The following is an 18,954-nucleotide window of genomic DNA, read 5'->3' as shown; positions in this document are numbered from 1 at the left end:
AATAAAAAAAAAACACACACGCTAGGTTAGATAAAAATTGCAGTGGATATACATACCTCAGATTAAACTATAAAAATAGTTAATAAAATGAAAACAAATTATATACTGCAGTGCTGTAAAACATACAGAGAACATGACAATATTAGGCTATATCCACACAGCTTCTTTGCCATGGTATGAATGGCAGCAACAGGTATCTCATAACTCCCATTTCTGTTTAATAGGTGAGCGGCTAGCTGTGGCTGTGTACACTTTGACAGGTTGTCGGCAGCCACCGCTATGTGTAGCTGTTCTCAGAGTCAGCGATTCACAAAGTGTGTCCAGCAGCAATCACTGCGGGTAAATCGCTGGCTGCACAAAGAGCAGTTAACCGCTCAAAAACAGCAGCAGGAACCAGAATCCTACTGCCACCATTTGCATCGCAACAAAACCAGAATATACATCACCTTTGTTAATTGCTGATAAAAGCCAAGTGATATCAGATTATTGCATATATACTGTGTCATCCATATACAAGAGAAATTGCTTACCCTCATCAGGTTCTTCTTCATCCTCTTCCTTAGGAAGGCTGAAGCTGTAATTTATACAGTCATGTACCCAGCCCTTCTCAATGAACAGTCCAGGAACACCATCAGAAAACAGCCAATACCTAGTAACAAGCAACATTTTTCGAAGTTAAAATCAAACGGTAATACACAAAATATTAGGACCCTAGATTTACAAAACATGACAGCTTATTGGATTGCATAAAACAGAACACATGAGCAAGAAAGAGTGGGCACATACAGGGGGGAGGGGAAGATTGTTACATGTAAAATCCTTTTCTTGAAGTACAGGGCGTAGAACTTATTTTGGATAGCGCAAAGGGTTGTATATTTTTTCGCCATATGTGTCCTACTGCAGATTTCCCTTTACTTCCTGTCACAGCCATACAGGAAGTGAAAGGAAAACACTGCAAATTAAGGAAATTCCTCGGGAATCCCCAGTGAAAGATTTTGCCTTTTCTGGGGACAACCCAAATTTTGGGTTTTACTTTCAGGTTCAATGATAATGGTAAACAGAGAAGGAAGAAGGAAGAACTCTTAACTGGGGCACAGACAGAAATAAAAAACTGACCGGTTCTAATCCCTCTCCCCTCTATCCAAAAATGGACTGGTTTATTGCTGCACCGTCAGGTAATTGGACATTGGCAAAGCCAATCAAAGCTCGAGACACCCCTTCGTATAACCACTCACACCATGTGATCCTCGGTTTGGAGCAAGCAATAATGAAATAAAGGCTCAGGAGGGAAGAGCCTTGTGGCTCCATCCAAAAAAAAAAAAAAAAGATCTTGGCAAATTTGGGGCCACAAGAATCAGTTTGGTTCCCATCTCTATCCTGCACAGCTGACCTGGTAGCAACTGTGGAGAGGCAAATAAATCAGAAGGAAGAAAATCTACCTGCCAATTTTCCACAACTGGAATGTGGACAGCGCAGGAACAAAAATCCCCCAAAGAGCGGAGGAGTTCCATTTCCACCTGTGCAGCCCGATTTCTGGTGCCCTCTAAATTTATGTACAGCACCTGCTGTGCCATTGTCCGACTGATCCCTTACAGGGTGGTCCTCCTGCAATGAGCAATGCAGCAGGGCAAGGGGACCTTGTTGAACATTCTGGCAGCTGTGAACAGGACAAACCACATACTGAAAGTGGTGGCCCTCACCAAAAACCACAAAAATCTTTGGGGAGGTGAAAAGACCCGAACATGTAGGTAAACCCTGATGCCAGGAAATATACCTGCTGGAGACAGACCTCCCACAGACTACGTCAGTCGGAACGTCAGCATTCAGAGAAACATATTTATTCACTGGAGATAGACAAACTTTGCCACTGCATTTCAGAACGGTGAAACCTCTCTCCCCTCTGGAATGGGAATGATCCCGCAGCTCTCAATGAAGCCGGTTCACACAGTACCGGGGCGGCCACAGTTGGCAGAAAAAAAAAAAAAAAATCCTGTGCATCTTTGGTTTAGATTCAGGTACGAATTCAGGCAAAAATTCGGAACCAATTTGCACCCGAAATCATAAGACGCACCAGACCCCTGAGAACCATGGCTACAGCACGTGAGGATGTTGGATGCCATTATCCAAAACCAGCAAAGAGGACTTTGGAAGCAGCGGTTAAAATTAGGCTGGAACACTTTTCTGACAAAAGTGGCAGAGGCCTTATGGGTTTGATATATACCCAGAGGTTCTTCAGCAATTCCTTAGAAAAGCCTTCAATATTTTACGTGCAACCTCCCTTAACGTACAAGTAGAGCACTGTGCCCTTGAAACCGTGAAAATACCAGATAAGGGCAGGAATTTAGAACCAAGCCGACCCTTTTGGTGAAGCTCCCAATTATGCATTTCATTTGTTTTTAGTGGTTGCCTGTAGGTCAGCTTTAAAAGTGACTTAATGTGTTGCTCATTCTGGTGGTGAATCCACACTTGTTCCAGACTCATAGTAATAAATTGAATCGCTAGGCAAAGCTTAAAATGGACTATTGATAGATAAGATTTATTTTGCCAGTCCATGTTCCATTGGAGAAATTTCTGATCACTTCCTGTTAGAGAACAGACGTGGGAGTAAAATGTCACCAAAGTGAGGGGGATCACCAAAATGTCAATAGTTCCAGTAACATTAACCAAGAGAAAGAGGGTGAATATTCGTAGTGGGCACACTGACAGCAAATACAGCACTGTACAAAAACAACTTGTTTTGAATAGCTTTCCACACAATCTTTCCAAGTACCTGTTGTGATTTCGGTCTGTGCCAATGGGCGATCTTCTCAGCACTTGCTTTGCTTTTGCAATCCCTTCATGGAAAGCTTTCTCTGCAGAAGCTTTATGCTTGCGCAGTCTCTCCTCCTCTGCCTCTTTTTGGAATCTTTCTGCAATTGAAAACGTGCAATAAAAAAGATTAGTGCTACAATATACAATTGCTGAAGTTGAGAGCACCTGAGCAGCAGTAAATCTTAAGGCTGTTAGCAGATCAGTCTCAAGTGGCTCTGATTTGACAGTGCCTAAAATTAGAGTAGGGTGAGACAGTATTACTGGATTTTAAACACTAAAGGCATTTCTGTTTAATGTTTTACATAGCTATACCTGGCAAAAGGGGCCAGCCAGAAGTGATCTAGCAGGACTTGATTTTCTGAATAATGTTCAACTTCAAGTGTTGATATTCATGACAAACATTAAGACCCCTTCCACACTGAGGAGTTTTTCAGGCGGTACAGCGCTGCTATACCGCCTGAAAAACTCCTGCACTGCATACTCAATGTGAAAGCCCGAGGGCTTTCACACTGAGGCGATGCGCTGGCGGGAGAGAAAACAAAATCTGCCAGCAGCATCTTTGGAGCGGTGAGAGGAGCGGCGTGTATATCGCTCATTTAAAACAATAGGAAACCGCGGCAATACCGCCCGCAATGTGCCTCTGCAGAGGCGCATTGCGGGCGGTAATTTTTTATCGGCCGCTAGCAGGGGTTAATACCGCACCGCTAGCGGCCGAATCCTGTGGCAAATCCGACGGTATAGCGCCGCTATTTTCAGCGGTGCTATACCGCCACCGCGCCTCCCGTCCCAGTGTGAACGGGGCCTAAGACAATTCAGAAAATTTAATTTTATATACTGCAGCCAAATTCCTACCTTTCGTAAGTTTTTCATTTTCCTCCTTTTCCCTTTTAGCTTGCATAGCCTGCAGCCTCCTACTTTTCACAGCACTGATCATGTCCTCAGGTTCCTGCTCTGTTGGTGCTGGATCGGTTTTGTTTCCTTTTTCAACTTTCTTAGAGGGCTGCTTGGGAACTACTCCTTCCTCTGTTGGTGCTGGATCGGTTTTGTTTCCTTTTTCAACTTTCTTAGAGGGCTGCTTGGGAACTACTCCTTCCTCTTTACCCTTGGCCTCCAGTTCCTTCCTTTTTTGTTTCGCTGCCCGCTTTTTATCATTTTCTTCTTTCAGCATGGCTAATCTCTCCTTCCAGAGCTCACCTGATGCATGCTGCTTGTCATCAACATGGTCCTGTACCGAGTAAGTCATAAGGATGCGGTGACAAAGAGCAGTGAGGATGTGAAGCTTTTCCTCAGTAGTCAATTCAAAAAACTCTGTCGTTTCCAATTTCTCCAGAAATTCATCTTGCACCTCGTCATCCTGGAAAACCGCAGAACCCTCGCTTTCGTCATCCCCCTTCTCCGTACTGTCACTTTCTCCAGGGGCATCAGATTTTCTGAGGCACAAACGAACAAGCTCTGAAGCAGAATGCATTGTGAGTGGAATCTCTGACAGCTTCATCCCAAGCTCACCATAGTCCTCTGCAATCTCATCCTGTAAGAGGGTTTGTAGCAGCACAACAAGCACTCTGTTAAGGTATAGAAAGCCACCCTTTTCAGCAGCAAGGGCTTCCATAAGAGAAACTGCAGTTACTGGGTACTGACCATCTGGAAGTAGCAGGTCAGCGTAACAACTGAGAAACTCTACAACCATTGCTACATCACCAAACAAAGCATTTGGTAGCCCCTCTGGAGTGTCCACCAACTTGAAAGTTGGCAAATTCTTGCCAGCCACATCCTGGTCCTCGAATCTCTTTTGCTTCTCTAAACGTTCCTGCTTCTCTTTCTGCTTTCGTTCCCGAGCCTTTTCTTTAAGCCGTTCTCTTAATACCTCCCTCTTCTTCCTCATGTGCTCCACCTTCTCTGCTTGAGTCATCATAGCCCAGCGCTTACGCTCCTCCAAATGCTCATAACGCTTTTGTACCAGGTCTTTCAGTTCATCAGGCAGTCTACTACGTTCATCATCAGTAAGAAGCCTTGCCACTTTAGAGATAAGAGCCGATAGAGGACTCTTACGGTCTTCGCGGTCCTTGTTCTCACGGTAGTAAGAAATCAAATGCAATGCAGCAGGTGGAAGCCTTTTATTTGGCTTGCTAGCCGATTTGGGAGTAGATGAGGTACTCCTAGGTCGAGATGCTTTAGGGGAAGCCTTAGCCATATCCAGCAATGTCATCTGCTTTAGTTTTGAATTTTTCAGTATCTTTTTAGGGGAGCGAACTTTACCAGACACTTTCTGTCCATTGATTACCTGAGACTTTCCACTTTTCTTTTTTCCTGTTGAAGCACCCTTCTTGTTAGCATTAAGTTTAGAACTCATGAGTTTCATTAACTTTTGCAGATCCTCTGGTGAGCATTTTCCTTCCAAGTCTTTCAGTTTCAAAGGTGAACCTTGCATAATTTTTTTGAGGTTTAGCTGGCTAAACACACTCGGGCTGAGGGGTGATTTCTTGCCTTTTTGAACAGATTTGTCCCCATCAGTCTTGGATTTTTTTGGTTTCTGATCTGTAGATCCTGTACTTTTCCTCTTTGTTGGTGGCGTTGGATTTGAAGTCATGTACTAATAAAAAAAATAATAGTTATATTTACCAGGTCTCACATAAGAGATACTAAATTATACAATACATTGCCCCAATGTGTAAGGCACTATATTGGGATTTATACATAAACATGGTGTACAATCAACAGGACCAGAAATGGTATGCAACAGTTCCTAACCTCACTGCTGAAACCAGAAGCTGCCCTGCCAGTCCTGATTTCACTGATGGCGAGTCATTCTGTCATGAAGGTGTCCGTTTATGAAGCTGTGAAATCTATTCACTGCTTCTTTCTCCGGCATTCACGGTGAAGATTTTTCTCCTCTGTGTGCCAGTTTATGAAGCGGAGAAGATAGCTTCACCCTTGGAGGAGTGAAGTGATCTTCCAACGCTTCTAACAGTGGAGAACGGACCAGAAATTCACAGAAATACGGAGATGTCAGTTTATTGAGCAGTGATAAATTATCACCACTCAGTTCACTGAAAGACACATGGTTAATGTAATTAAAATAACAAGTCCCCCAGCATAATATGTATATACACACACACACACTATATATATGTACATGTATACATTTATACATATATATATATATATATATACACACACACACACACATTATATATATATATATATATATATATATATATATATATATATATATATATATATATATATATATATATAAATTACAGGGGGACATGGTTACAGTGTTGGGGGGTCTGAACGAGGTAGAAGGAAGTTAAAAATCTTCCTCCTTTCTCCTCAGAACCCCTGGGATTTCCTCTTCACTCCCCGCTTCACCAGCTCCGAGATGGTGAATCGGGGAGTGTGAATTCTGACACAGATCACCAGTGAAGAGCTCAGATCACAGCTTCATAAACTGGCCGTTTCTGTGTCAGTCTATGAGACTTCACTGTGTGAAGAGATAATCGGAGGGAGAACAAATTCAAACACTTCTCCCCCCTGATTATCACTGTTTCATAAACTGTTTATGGGCTGTGATCACTGGTGATCCTTGGGATCACCGCTCTTCACTGCTTCATAAAACGGACACCGAAGAGTGAATGTAAATTAGCCTGGTTTATGATCAGAAGGTGGTGGTGCAAATAAATTCAAACCACCACTAAATTCAGATTCTCAGAGGATTCAATCGAAAAAAAAAAAAAAAAAAAAAAAAAAAAAAAAGAAGAGGAAGAAGAGGGGAGGGTGTACATCTATTTTTTAATGACCAGTAATTAATTTCAGTCCGTTTTACTAACTACACATAGGTCATTCATACATACTGTATGCACACCACATCTACCCTAACCCAAAATAAAGTGTAGAGCTGCTCTTCTGAACCAGAGTAAACGTCATTAAAACTTACTTTATGTGGATCCAGTAAAAAGTCACTGAACTTGCTGGGCAAGGAGTACTTCTTAACCAAATCATCCTCAACAACCCATGGTGCATTCTCCCCTGTGCCTATCCGCAAAGAATTATGACGAATAAAGTAACGAAGTATCTCTTTATTGGGAGGGCGCTCTGAGCGATACAGACTTTCCACAGGAACCATGCTGATGACCTGAATATATTAAAAAAGGAGGAAAAGAAAAGTAGGTTAGCAATTTTAAGCACTTTTATATGAGAACAGTTTGACAGAACTGAAGTTTGTCGAAGGACAAGAATAAGGTCTTTCACAGTCAGGTTTACGAAAGTGGTAAATCTTTGCTCAAAATTGAGTGAATATACACATGAATTATCCAGTCAAGTGAAAAGCCAATTTCTGTTCTCTCTGAACACCCAATCATGTGCAGAAAGAAAAAACAAACAAAGACCTGCAAGACAAAAAGGCATACTAGCTTATTATGCAATACTCACCTGGGATCAGGTGCCCGCACACAGCACCGGCCGGTGACATGTCGTCCTGGAGTAACTGAGTATCGCTTTCGCAGCTGTGATTGGCTGGAGCCATGACGACATCACTCCCACGTACGATCCCCCGGTAACAGCACACTCACTGAGAGCAACAGCACATACATGCCATTGCTTCAGTGCAATTATATTGGCACATGCAAATACAGGGCATATCTCCTAAACCGTTCAGGTTTAGGCGATATCCAGGGCAGCTACAGCTAAAAGTCATAGGCTTACCTGTAGCAAAAAGTGAGTTGTAAGGGTTTACAACCACTTTAAGCTTATGCCGCCATATAAGAAAATCATACATACAGTCAAAGGTGCCCGGCTAAGTATCATAAGACTTGGGAAAGATGGCTAGAACAAAGCTCTACATGCATAGACTGAAATTAAAGTTACAAAAATGGTAAATACATTGCACCATCATACGCCAATCAGTACTACCGTTGTCTCTGCATGCTATTGTGCTACTGAAATCTGTATATATAATTATATGCCATGCTCTCTCACTAGCTCGCTCTTTACAGGAAATTACCGATTTGGAATGATTCTAGGTTTTCTTTATGGAAATCAACCTTTACTTTGTAATGGTGTTTCTCACTGCTTTTTACGTCAGTTTTTTTTTAATAGAGCTTTTTTGTTTTTAAATCAGGAGGTTCAGTACTCCAATCAAATAGCAGTGCAATGACCTTTGTGAACAAAAGCAGCAAGGCCTGAACATCCACCTGGTAAAGCTTAGTAAAAAAAAAAAAAAAAAAAAAAGTGTGAACCGAAGACCTGGTGACAGCCTTACAAACCTGCAAAGCTTGATAAAAAGGTCCAGAAAGCAATGATCTAGTACAGCCCCAAAGTGAAGACACTAAAATTCACATAAAACAAAGCCACTTAAAAAAATTACCTTTTCTTAAAAATGATACATTTTCTCAGTTTAAAAAATTTGATTGGTTTTTCTATGTATAGTGTGAATAAAATCTGGATTTAGAAATCATTACATTCTGTTTATGTCGATTTTACAGTGTCCCAGTTTGAAATTTGGTACACGAGGCATGGGTAGCAGCCTGCAAAATCCTTCCAGGAGCACAGATATGCAAGCAGATGGTCTCAAGAAAGCTAGATTATAGCAGCTCAAATATTCAAAGAATGAATCGCCACCTCTCGAGTGCGTTTCTGAGCGGGACAGAAGATCGATGTCCCGAGGTAAAAAAGGGAAAACTCCTTATTCAGAAGAGATCCTAAACCAAAAGACTGATCCACCAGGAAGTGCTCCAGTATCCATTGGACCAATGTCCTGGAACACCTTCAGGTGTAGCGATCACAATCCCATGTTCAGTTGCTGGAGCCTGAGAAAGTCCATCTGTCAATTTTCCAAACCTGGAATAAGTACAGCTGACAAGGCCAGAATGTGACATTCTGTCCCCCAAAAAATCAGGTGCCACTTCACTGAGCTGCTTGACTTCTGGTCCTGCCCTGGTGACTGATGCAAGCCACAGCTGGAGAGGCTAAAGAAAAGCGCTACAAATTCAAAAAGGTTGATGACCTAGGGCAAAAAATGCACAAAAAAAAGTTGATGCAGAGGGAAAAAAAAAAAAAAAAAAAAAAAAAAGGTGACAGGCAATATAAGCATCTGATGTTCAGAGAAGCAAGGAAATCGCATTGAAGCGATGACCGACCTGGAGAATTGTATGCAGAATTTCCAGATTATTTATTGATGAACTTGAAGGCCAAAATGGGACACCTCTACAGTGTTTTGGAATTGTGAATACATTGGAGTCAACTGAATCGACTACTACTGAATTAGGGTTACAGATTTTATGTAATAAAATGGCAGAATGATCTCTTTAACCCCCTTCATTTTCTTGCCAGCCCCACTATCCCCTTCCAGATAAAAGACCCCTGCATAGGTGCATTAGAAACCATTACAACATTTTTTTGCAAAAGAATCTGCCAGCTTACTCAATAAGTGTTGTCCTCGCAGCTTAACATACCACAGTGAGGCGATAGCTGCTATAGCGGGGCCATAAGCCACCTGAGAAGTCAGTGTGGCAATCACTTTATGTGGACAGAGGTGTTGACATATGGAGATATTAAGCCCATCTGCTTCATGCCATAAAGCTCATTTTCCCTGCCCAAGTGACAGCCCGTCTTCTCCGCTTGCTCACTGCTATGTGCTTGTGTGTGAACCGCTACTAGTGCTGCCATTGCCCTCCCTGTACATCTGTGAGCTTTCTTATCCTGGGATACAGCATGTGCAATACCTAGAAGCTGCATTTTGTTTCAATGTCTGTTTTGCAATTTATGTCAAGGAGCAACTCTGAGCCAAGACAATCAAACTCTTGGCATCTTGCAATACAAGAGTTGTCACATCTGCTGGCTATTGCCTCACTGTTAGGCCCCTTTCACACTGGGGCAGGACGTGCGGTGGTGGTATAGCGGCGGCGCTATACCGTTGGAATTGCCACGGAATTCGGTCACTAGCGGTGCAGTATTAACCCCCGCTAGCGGCTTAAAAAGGTTTAATGCCGCCCGCAATGGGCCTCTGCAGAGGCGTATTACTGCGGTGTCCCAGTGTTTTCAATGGGAAGGAGCGGTACACACCAATCCTCTCACCGCTCCAAAAGATGCTGCTTGCAGGAGATTTTTTTCTCTCACGCCAGCGTATCGCCTCACAGTTTCAGGCGGTATTTGGGCGCCATTTTTAGCGCTAAACCACCTGAAAAACTCAGTGTGAAAAGGGCCTTACTGCTTAGCCCTGCCAAGTTCCCTGCAATTCATAAGCTACAAATTTGTCTTATGCAAAAAGTCCCCCCCCCCCCCCCCCCCCATTGACCTCCTGCTACGCAATACTACTTGGTGCACCATTTTTAAACTAAAGTGATAATTACCCTCTTGCAGCATTGATCCAGTTTATTTGGACAAGCTGGACTCTCATTACTGTTGGGGATTACTAATTAATAAGAGTGGATCTCTATGTTTCAATATATATCTGCCACTTTAATATAGATGAGGTATATGGAGAGGTGGTCTCGCAACCTCACTGGGGCCGATTGATGTTAAGATCCATTTGGGCTCAATGACAAAGGGATTAGTGAAATCCTAACAATTTTTGTAGCCACGAGAAAACATTGTCCAATTTTAATACTTGTTGGGTGTAAAGGGCATTGTCTTATTTGTATTTTTGTGACTTTGAAAACTAAAAGTTTTCATAAGTTGAAAATCACATGTATCCTTATAGGCATCATCATTGAGACCAAGTTTTTTGGACCCTTAACTTGACTTTGTTCTTTAGTGTCAGAAACCAACTCTAGAGAGTAGTACAATCCTTGCAGGCAACGAATCAAACAGGATTCAAAATCAGTCCTATGAGGGCAGGCAGAAGCTGAAAAACTCTCCCTGCTAAAGTACAAGGAGTGCAGCACTACTGATGGGGCAATGGATACACCCGAAGGTACAGAATCAGGGGTTGACAATTTGGCAAACTCAGCAGTTGAAACCCCAGTGAGGGTCAGTGCCACTCTGCCAGCATGGTGGTAGAACCCCCCCCCCCCCCCCCTGACAACTTCCACCTGTGCTCTGCCATGAAGAGTGGGTGGGTCCTCTGCAGAGAATACTCTAGGAGGCAAGAAGCGAGTTAAAACCAGCAGGTTTCTCCAAGTCCCCAGACACAAATACGCTGCAGATATTCCCATCTCCACTGATTGTCGCTTTTGGATCTTTCTTCACATCAGAGTTGCCCAGGGTGAGACAAAAGCAGCTGGCATGGACACATGTGGATCTGAACATGCCAAGTCCCAAAATAACGTCTCATACGCAGTTTGCTGAAGTTGCCCAAAGATGTTTGTGGAGGTGTTAAAGTGGTGGCAATTAACCCTTGAGCAATCATACTACCAAATGTCACAAATCAGGCAAGAGGGAGGACAGGGGTATGACCCCAACACCAGCCTGGGCCAACCCTTAGTAAGGTTACACAATGATTGGGGGGGGGGGGGGAGAAGAGAAGATACCACCAGGGCAGTCACACAGGGCACTAATTAAAACCTTGTAGATTAGTTCTATGCAGGAGAGTGTAGAGATTAAGCCTTAATACCCCTGGTTGGTCTACTGGGGACAGGCATAGCCCCACAGCAGGGGAGTCTTCAGAGACTGGGTTACATTAAAGTAAATATATAGCACCCTTCAGCTAACCCCAGGGTTTGACAAATTTGCTTGGAATCTAGGAGCCAGAAAACGCGCCCCGTCCCGCCAAGCTTACGCGCAGAAGCGAACACATACGTGAGTAGCGCCCGCATATGTAAACGGTATTCAAACCACACATGTGAGGTATCGCTGCGATCGTTAGAGCGAGAGCAATAATTCTAGCTCTAGACCTCCTCTAACTGAAAACATGCAACTTGTAGAATTTTTTTAAACGTCGCCTATGGAGATTTTAAAGGGTAAAAGTTTTTTGGCATTCCACGAGCGGACGCAATTTTGAAGCGTGACATGTTGGGTATCAATTTACTCGGCGTAACATCTTTCACAATATAAAAAATATTTATATATATATATATATATATATATATATATATATATATATATATATATATATATATATATATTAAAAAAAAATTATTATGTTTGGGGGTTATAATTAGAGGAAAGGAGATGGCAGTGAAAACAGAAAAAAAAAAAAAAACACACACACACACACACACATTAGAACTGCTGTTTTACTTGTAATGCCAACAGCCACCACCAGATGGCACCAGGTCACAGAAGGAAGCTTGGGCCTTCACAAGGCTGCAAAGCCGCGGCCTAAATTACCGGCCGTCGCGGTCACGTGGAGGGCGCACGGAGACAGAATCCTGTGGCGGCGGGGCCGCGACGGCCGGTAATTGAGGCCGTGGCTTTGCAGCCTTCTAGCCCACAAAGCCTCGGCCTCAATTACTGGCGGCGCGGGGTCACAATTGCGACCGGGCACCTAGATTTTGTCGAGCCCTGGCTAACCCGATACATGCCTAGTAGACAACGCAGGATCCAGCACCAAAAGTGACTTTGCAGGCTGGACCTGCGTCTTCCCCAGCAGTGTCTGTGTATGTTGCCCGAAGCTTTGGCTGTGGGTAACTAATTTGGAAGCTGCATAAGATTCCACCATGACTACTAATACAGCGAGTTTAAGAATTCTGAAAGTACAAAAAAAAAAAAAAAATCCCCATTCAGTAGAGGGGATACATCCATTCTCCACACAAAAAAAAAAAAAAACACAGACAACACACCCCTACACACAATCCCCCCTGAAGGCCATCATTAAATCCATAAAAGGTGTGCAATCTTGGAAACTATCAAACATTTTCAAAGCATAAGCTACTGAAACAAAAACAAAAAAAAAAACAAAAAAAAAAAAAACTTAGTGAAAGCAATGGTAACATCTGTCTCACCTTGTCTTCATTTAGCAATTTAACATCATATTTGTGTGCTAGAAATTTAGGTGGAGCCCATTTTTTCTCTTCTTTTTTTAAACTGGCAGGTAGTTTACGGGGTGAACGTCGTGCTCTGTCACCTAAGAGACATGTAGTTTATATAGGCGTCAATTTTCTGGATTATTCCAATTCAATACTAAAACATGAACATTAAAGCAAATCTGTGCAACCCTCATTCAACTCAAAAAGCAACAGATCCGCTTTAAACCCCCCCCCCCCCCTGCCAACCATCATATGCTTACTCCCCTGTTCAACAGCAGGAATCAAACAGCGCCATCCATAGCCCTGTGTAAGCTACAACTCTGGTGACTCAACACACACACACGTCCTTTGATCCCAGCAGCTAAACAGTGGCGGTGGGGACTGCAAGGAAGGAGACTAAACAGTTTTGCGATGATCTGCATTCAAATACTGGCTCTGCAAGGGCAATACCACAGATTCTATGAACACAATTCTACTTTAACCACTTTTGTTTAGGCCAACAACTTGACAACCGCCCACAGTACATTTACATCATTAATTTAATGCTAAATACAGTCATGTAAGCAGCTAGCCGACATAACCCCAGTATCCTCTTGTTCTGTGGGCGATAGTCTACAAAATAAAAGTGGTCCCTGTGGCGCATTTGCTGCGAGATAACATTTAACTGCAATTAAAATAACGGATCATAGAGCGGCCTCTATGATTAGGCCCTGAAAGAGGTGAAGCGTATGAGGAGCCCTCTACAGGTGAAAAATATAAGTTGAAGCCATCCTTTACTCATATTCATGCAATAGAGGTTCTGCGTCTAGACCGCAACCATTTTGCTAGAGCCTGACAAGCTGATCCTGTGTCTTACACCAGTCTATACACATGCCAATCCAACTGATACAGGTTTGGAGAAAATGTGGTACCACATTCATGGTTGAGCAACAGATGTAGACATATACAGTTATCCTTTATTGAAAGCCTCCATCTAAAAGTCAATATTTGTCTTGTTAAATGTTTAGTAGGGTGAAACTATGGCTTATACCTAGAATGCAAACAGTAAAGTATTACTGTACACATTGTATAGATATAGAACATTGCAAAAAAAAGGGGATCCTTACTTTCTCTTAGAGCACTTAAGCTGTCTAGGCGGGTAGTCTCTTCCTTCATCTGTTCATCTTCTACCACTTGGCTGGCGTTTTCCTTGTCACTGGATGGAGAATCACAAGACCCAGACTTCTTTTCTGCTCCAGTCTCATCTTGTTCAAGAGGATGAATTTTGACTATTTTACCACGCAAGTATTTCTCCGGGCCAACCTGAAATAGAAATTCAATTACAGAACACCTCCAGGTTTCCATATCTCATTGACTTTTACACAAAGTTACAATTCTGGAGTCTGAAAAGGAAAGGTAATTTTTTATATCATTAAATATGACATGTTGTAATTTTATATGCTATAATAAAAGTTAGTCCCTGCACTATAGAGAAAAAAAACAAACACGTGCAGTGTCCAGGTGCAGTCTTCTTCTGTCTCCCTATTCACACATGGACCGACAGAAGTTGGGGGCCATTGGCTCCTGCTGCTGTCAGTCAAATTTAGTAAGGAGGGAGCAAGGAGGCGGAGGCGAGCCGCACTGTGTAAATAGGTGCACCTAGCCCTGCTCTGGATCAGGCTTGCACATCTGCCCCCATAGCAAGCAGCTTGCCATGTTGGCAGACATGAAAGGGTAACTGAGGGCGCTGGCAGGGAACCCCAGAAAAATTAGGTTCGGGGCCATTGCAAGCACTGATAAGATAGCATGTTTGTTATTTCAGAAAAAAAAAAAATCTTTATCATTTTACATTTTTATGCTCCAATCCTGGCAACAAACTCCTCTAGGACTGCCGTCATAGCATCCACAAAGGCCGCAGGTACAGGGGCACTAAGGGTTAACTCTGGCATGTCTGGGGGAGAAGCATTCGGTTCGGACGCCATGTTGACCCACCATTTTGCCACCCTTGGAGTGCAAGGCAAGACCCACAGGCCCCCCTCCAGGCCGCAGCAGAGAACAGAGGACTCACCACCTGACCAGGCCTGTATGCTGCTGTCTGCCCCAGAGCACTGCTCCGTGCTGTCCCTCAGGAAGTGTGCTGGAGCCGTTCGCGACATTTTAGCCACTAGAGGCAAAAACCCCTTTCAAAATGGCCGCCGACATGCAAAAAGAGCATGTGGGCTACAAGAAAATGGCCGAACTCTAATAAAGGCCAAAATGGTGGCCGCGATCGCACAGTAAAAACAGTGACACACATACAGTAAAAACACCCGGGACCCCCGGGCAGGCCCCCCCGCACACAGCAGCCAAACAGCACCCCCCGATAGCAGACACAGCCCCAAGCAACAGGATGGAGCCCCCCAGGCGGACCCCCCACCTCACGGCCGACCACCCAGAATGCGGGGAGGGAGAGAGGAAAGCAGGGCGGACCCCAGATCGACCTCCCCAGGAATGCACCAGCCGCACCACCCTGCCAAAGCAAGGGGACTGCTACTTATCCATCCTGTGATCACCGGCTGGAGGCATCCCGGACAGAACCAAACGTCCGCGCAGTTACATCATGGCTGGAGCACACGGCACACTGTGACATGGAGCCCGGTCATATGTGTGCCCTGGAGCATATAGCTCACCGGCCACCCCTGGAGCAACGGGGCATGTCGTGGACGTCCCAGCGCGTATCTAAAAACCGACACACGCTCGATGGCCGAACTTGGGGGGGACTAAAAGGATCGAGGATCCAGCCTGTCACCCAGTCGGTAGTTGATTGTAGATCTCAGGATCCAAAAATGCAGGGGAAAAAGAAAAAGAAAAAAAAAGCAAGAAAATTGCAAAAAAAAGCCTCAGAGCACATAGGCCCAGAGGAGACATTTCATTCTCCTTGCTAGGCAGAAAAAAAACTGGGGCTGCAGAGCAGAGTGTGGGGGATGTACCCGGGGGAACCGCCCCCTGGGAGGTACTGTACTGTGTGGAGTGTTCAATACTTAACATGCCGTTTTTTCTGCCTAGTCTCCTAAATGGGAGGATAATACCCTAAGGTCAATTGCTGCTGTGTCCGTCCATGAACGGAAGATAGGATATTTTTCCTTCCACGTCACAATTGTGTTACTTTCTGTTGGTCCATCACATAAAACCAATAAAACACATGCTCTAACATGACACTACGGAAAAATTCAAGGCGCTCAATTTTTTCCTCTCTCAACTACCATTAAAACATCTTGCATGTAGCTGTAAGGCTTTATACAATTTAGTGGTGCATGCAGGTCACATACCTCAACGTCACACTCTTCATCAACGGCGTATTTTGTCATTATCTCCATCCAGGACTGGTCAACCAGCTTGTCCAAAGACAGAGTGTTATGATGAACCGACTCCAGGACCGGCTTCTCATACCACATGGGAAACTCTTCTTTCAGCCTTTTACAAAGAAAATTTACACCATAAACAAGATGAGCAGAATTTAAAACACTTTAAAAAAAGGTCAAACAAAAAAAATACTGTTCTAGGTTCACATCTATGTGGGTGGTTCCTACAGCCGCCTGCACAGAAAAATGTGCAGTATACGTGCAGGTGCCATTAATCCTAAAAAGGCACACACACACACACACACACACACACACACACACACACACACACACACACACACACACAAAATCAAACTCACACTGGGAACCACACTGCACTTTGTTTCCAGTGCAGGCTGCGATTTCTAAAAATGCTGCAGGGACCTCTACCTTGCATTACAGGTGGCATGGCAGCCCAATGCAAATGCATGGGCACATAATATGCAGCTTGTAGAGCAGCATCAATGTAAACCTAGCTGTTTTGGACTAGTGAAAGGTTCCGATAATTTTTTTTTTTTTTTATGTAGTTTATATTGGGAGGGAGGATTTCAAACACCATTCGGGCAATGAAATATTTAGAAATCTTGCCAAGGGAGAGATAAATTGCAACAAAACATTTGGGCTGGAGTTGGGCTTTAACTAGCAGATGCAGTGAAACACATTTATTAAACTGACGGGGCCAACATTGTGTGTTTAAACCCCCAAAAAGGTGCTCATCCTATTCCGAGAGGAGAAAAGGCAGAAAGGCCCCATGTAGGGTCTGTAGGTGATCAATTTTATTTACTGAGAAGGATCAAATAAATGCATCAAGCCCCTTACGAAAGGTAGTCATCTGCACAATCACATAAAGGACAGGCATTTGTGGCTCAAGCACTTTCTTTTTTTTAAAGGATGCATGCATACACACCCATTGTGGAGAAACTACCAGACCTCTAATGTAAATGGCAGAGGTATCCAAGTAGTTCGACACTAATTCAAATTGAGATCTTTAAATGCTTGCCGACCAGCCGACGCAGTTATGCGGCGGCAGGTCAGCTCTGCTGGGCGAGATCATGTAGCTATACGTCATCTCTCCCAGCAGCCAAAAGGGCGAGCAAAGAATGCTGGGTTAGCAAGCCGTGATGTTTCTCCTGTCAATTCAGTGTACTCTTTGACAGCGGACATTAGGTTTGCTGCGGATCTCATAATCAGGGACCTCCAATCCAGTCCCAGTATATCCCTTCTGGCTGATCCACCGGCATCTTGATCTTTGGAATAATTTCTCCCTAACGGGATGAACATCCAAAACTTGCATTAATTGTACATCCGATACCTTTTTTGACTGGCAACCCCATTGCTTGAACCCAGCGTGCTGTATATTTTCAATTCTTTTAAAACGTATCCAATGAAATATTCACCATCCTTTATAATACATGAACCAATTGTCCTTCTCTACACACCCCTGAAGGTTATTCTGAAACGCGTCGGGTGTAAAGAAGGTTCTTGTATTTACCTATATGGTGACAATCTTTGGAATTCTGTATTTTAATTTAATATTTAAACACTTTTTGATGAATATGTACAATTGTGAATAAAACTTTTACTCTCAATATCCTGTATATTTTGAAATATTATTAGTGCCTTAAAAGTCCACCCAGGGGAACCCCCTTTTTCTTTTCTCATTTACTGGGGGAGTTATCAAATAACTTATTAAAATAAGCTAAAGATCATTAAAGGCTTAATTTAGAGTATAGTTCCAAATCTGCAGCCAAATTGGGATAACACCGTTACATTCTCATTTACATATAAAAGTGTGTTGCCCTTCATCTGTTTTATCAGCTTTTTAAAGATCTTCAATTCACCATTATCCTGTTGATACGGGTACATAGGATGGGGTTTCGAGTATAGTGAGGGTGATGGCCCTCAAGATATACTCTTCTACTGCACAGTATTGAGATTGACCAATTTCTCCAATGCAAAATCTTTTACCGTACATGATTGTATCATTTACTAATCACTAGTGAATCCTTAGGCCCCCATGCACACGAGATGCAGATGCAAACTCATCTAAACACACGTTTTCAAACGCAAAAACCCGCGTTTAAAATGCCCGTTTTTGCTGCGAATTTTGCAGCGTTTTACCGCGTTTGCGTTTATAAGCGTTTGGTTAAGAAACATAAGACCCGCCCTAAGCTCAAAAAACAGTATTATTTAACCATTTCAGCCATTTTGTGAGACCAGAGTGAGTAGCAGCTGAGAGAGCAGCAGTGTACGTGTATTTAGCGTGTCACTTGCCACATCACCTGCCTCAAGTTGTGAATTGTCCACTGCCACGTCACATGGCCACGTTACCTGCCACAAGTTGTGGATTGTCCACTTGCCAAATCGCCTGTCCACGTCACCTACCACAAGTTGTGGATTGTCCACTGGCCACGTCACCTGACCACGACACCTGCCACAAGTTGTAGATTGTCTACTTGCCATGTTACCTGGCCACATCACCTGCCACAAGTTGCGGATTGTCCACTTCCCACATCACCTGGCCACGTCACCTGTTCACATCACCTGCCACAAGTTGGATTGTTCACCTGGCACGTTACTTGCCACAAGTTGTGGATTGTCCACTTGCCACATCACCAGGCCATGTCACCTGGCCACATCACCTGCCACAAGTTGTGGATTGTTCACATCACCTACCACAAGTAGTGGATTGTACACTTGCCATGTCACCTGCCACAAGTTGTGGATTATCTACTGGCCACGTCACCTGCCACATCACCTGGCCACGTCACCTACCACAAGTTGTGGATTATCCATTTGCCACGTCACCTGGCCATGTCACCTGCCACAAGATGTGGATTGTCCAATGGCCACATCACCTGCCACAAGTTGTGGATTGT

General features: G+C 43.6%; 1 protein-coding gene across 2 annotated transcripts in view; it reads right to left on the bottom strand.

Moving 5' to 3' along the window:
- The window catches only part of BAZ1B (bromodomain adjacent to zinc finger domain 1B), a 75,788-nt gene that overhangs the window by 37,138 nt on the left and 19,696 nt on the right, over positions 1 to 18,954 (bottom strand). Inside the window, exons 3-10 of one of the 2 annotated variants that reach the window (XM_040338330.1) lie at positions 16,004 to 16,148; positions 13,823 to 14,018; positions 12,693 to 12,814; positions 6,749 to 6,946; positions 3,905 to 5,401; positions 3,664 to 3,832; positions 2,771 to 2,909; positions 531 to 649 (exon numbers count right to left, since the gene is read on the bottom strand). In XM_040338330.1, coding sequence (XP_040194264.1) covers positions 531 to 649; positions 2,771 to 2,909; positions 3,664 to 3,832; positions 3,905 to 5,401; positions 6,749 to 6,946; positions 12,693 to 12,814; positions 13,823 to 14,018; positions 16,004 to 16,148 — 2,585 coding nt within the window. Of the gene's footprint in view, positions 1 to 530; positions 650 to 2,770; positions 2,910 to 3,663; positions 5,402 to 6,748; positions 6,947 to 12,692; positions 12,815 to 13,822; positions 14,019 to 16,003; positions 16,149 to 18,954 lie in introns of both variants that reach the window. The other variant, XM_040338328.1, reaches the window with a different exon arrangement.

This window comes from Rana temporaria, chromosome 2, assembly GCF_905171775.1.
Source record: "Rana temporaria chromosome 2, aRanTem1.1, whole genome shotgun sequence".
Lineage (NCBI taxonomy): Eukaryota > Metazoa > Chordata > Amphibia > Anura > Ranidae > Rana > Rana temporaria.
Note: the sequence above shows the minus strand (reverse complement) of the source record. Positions and strands in the feature narration are given on the sequence as shown.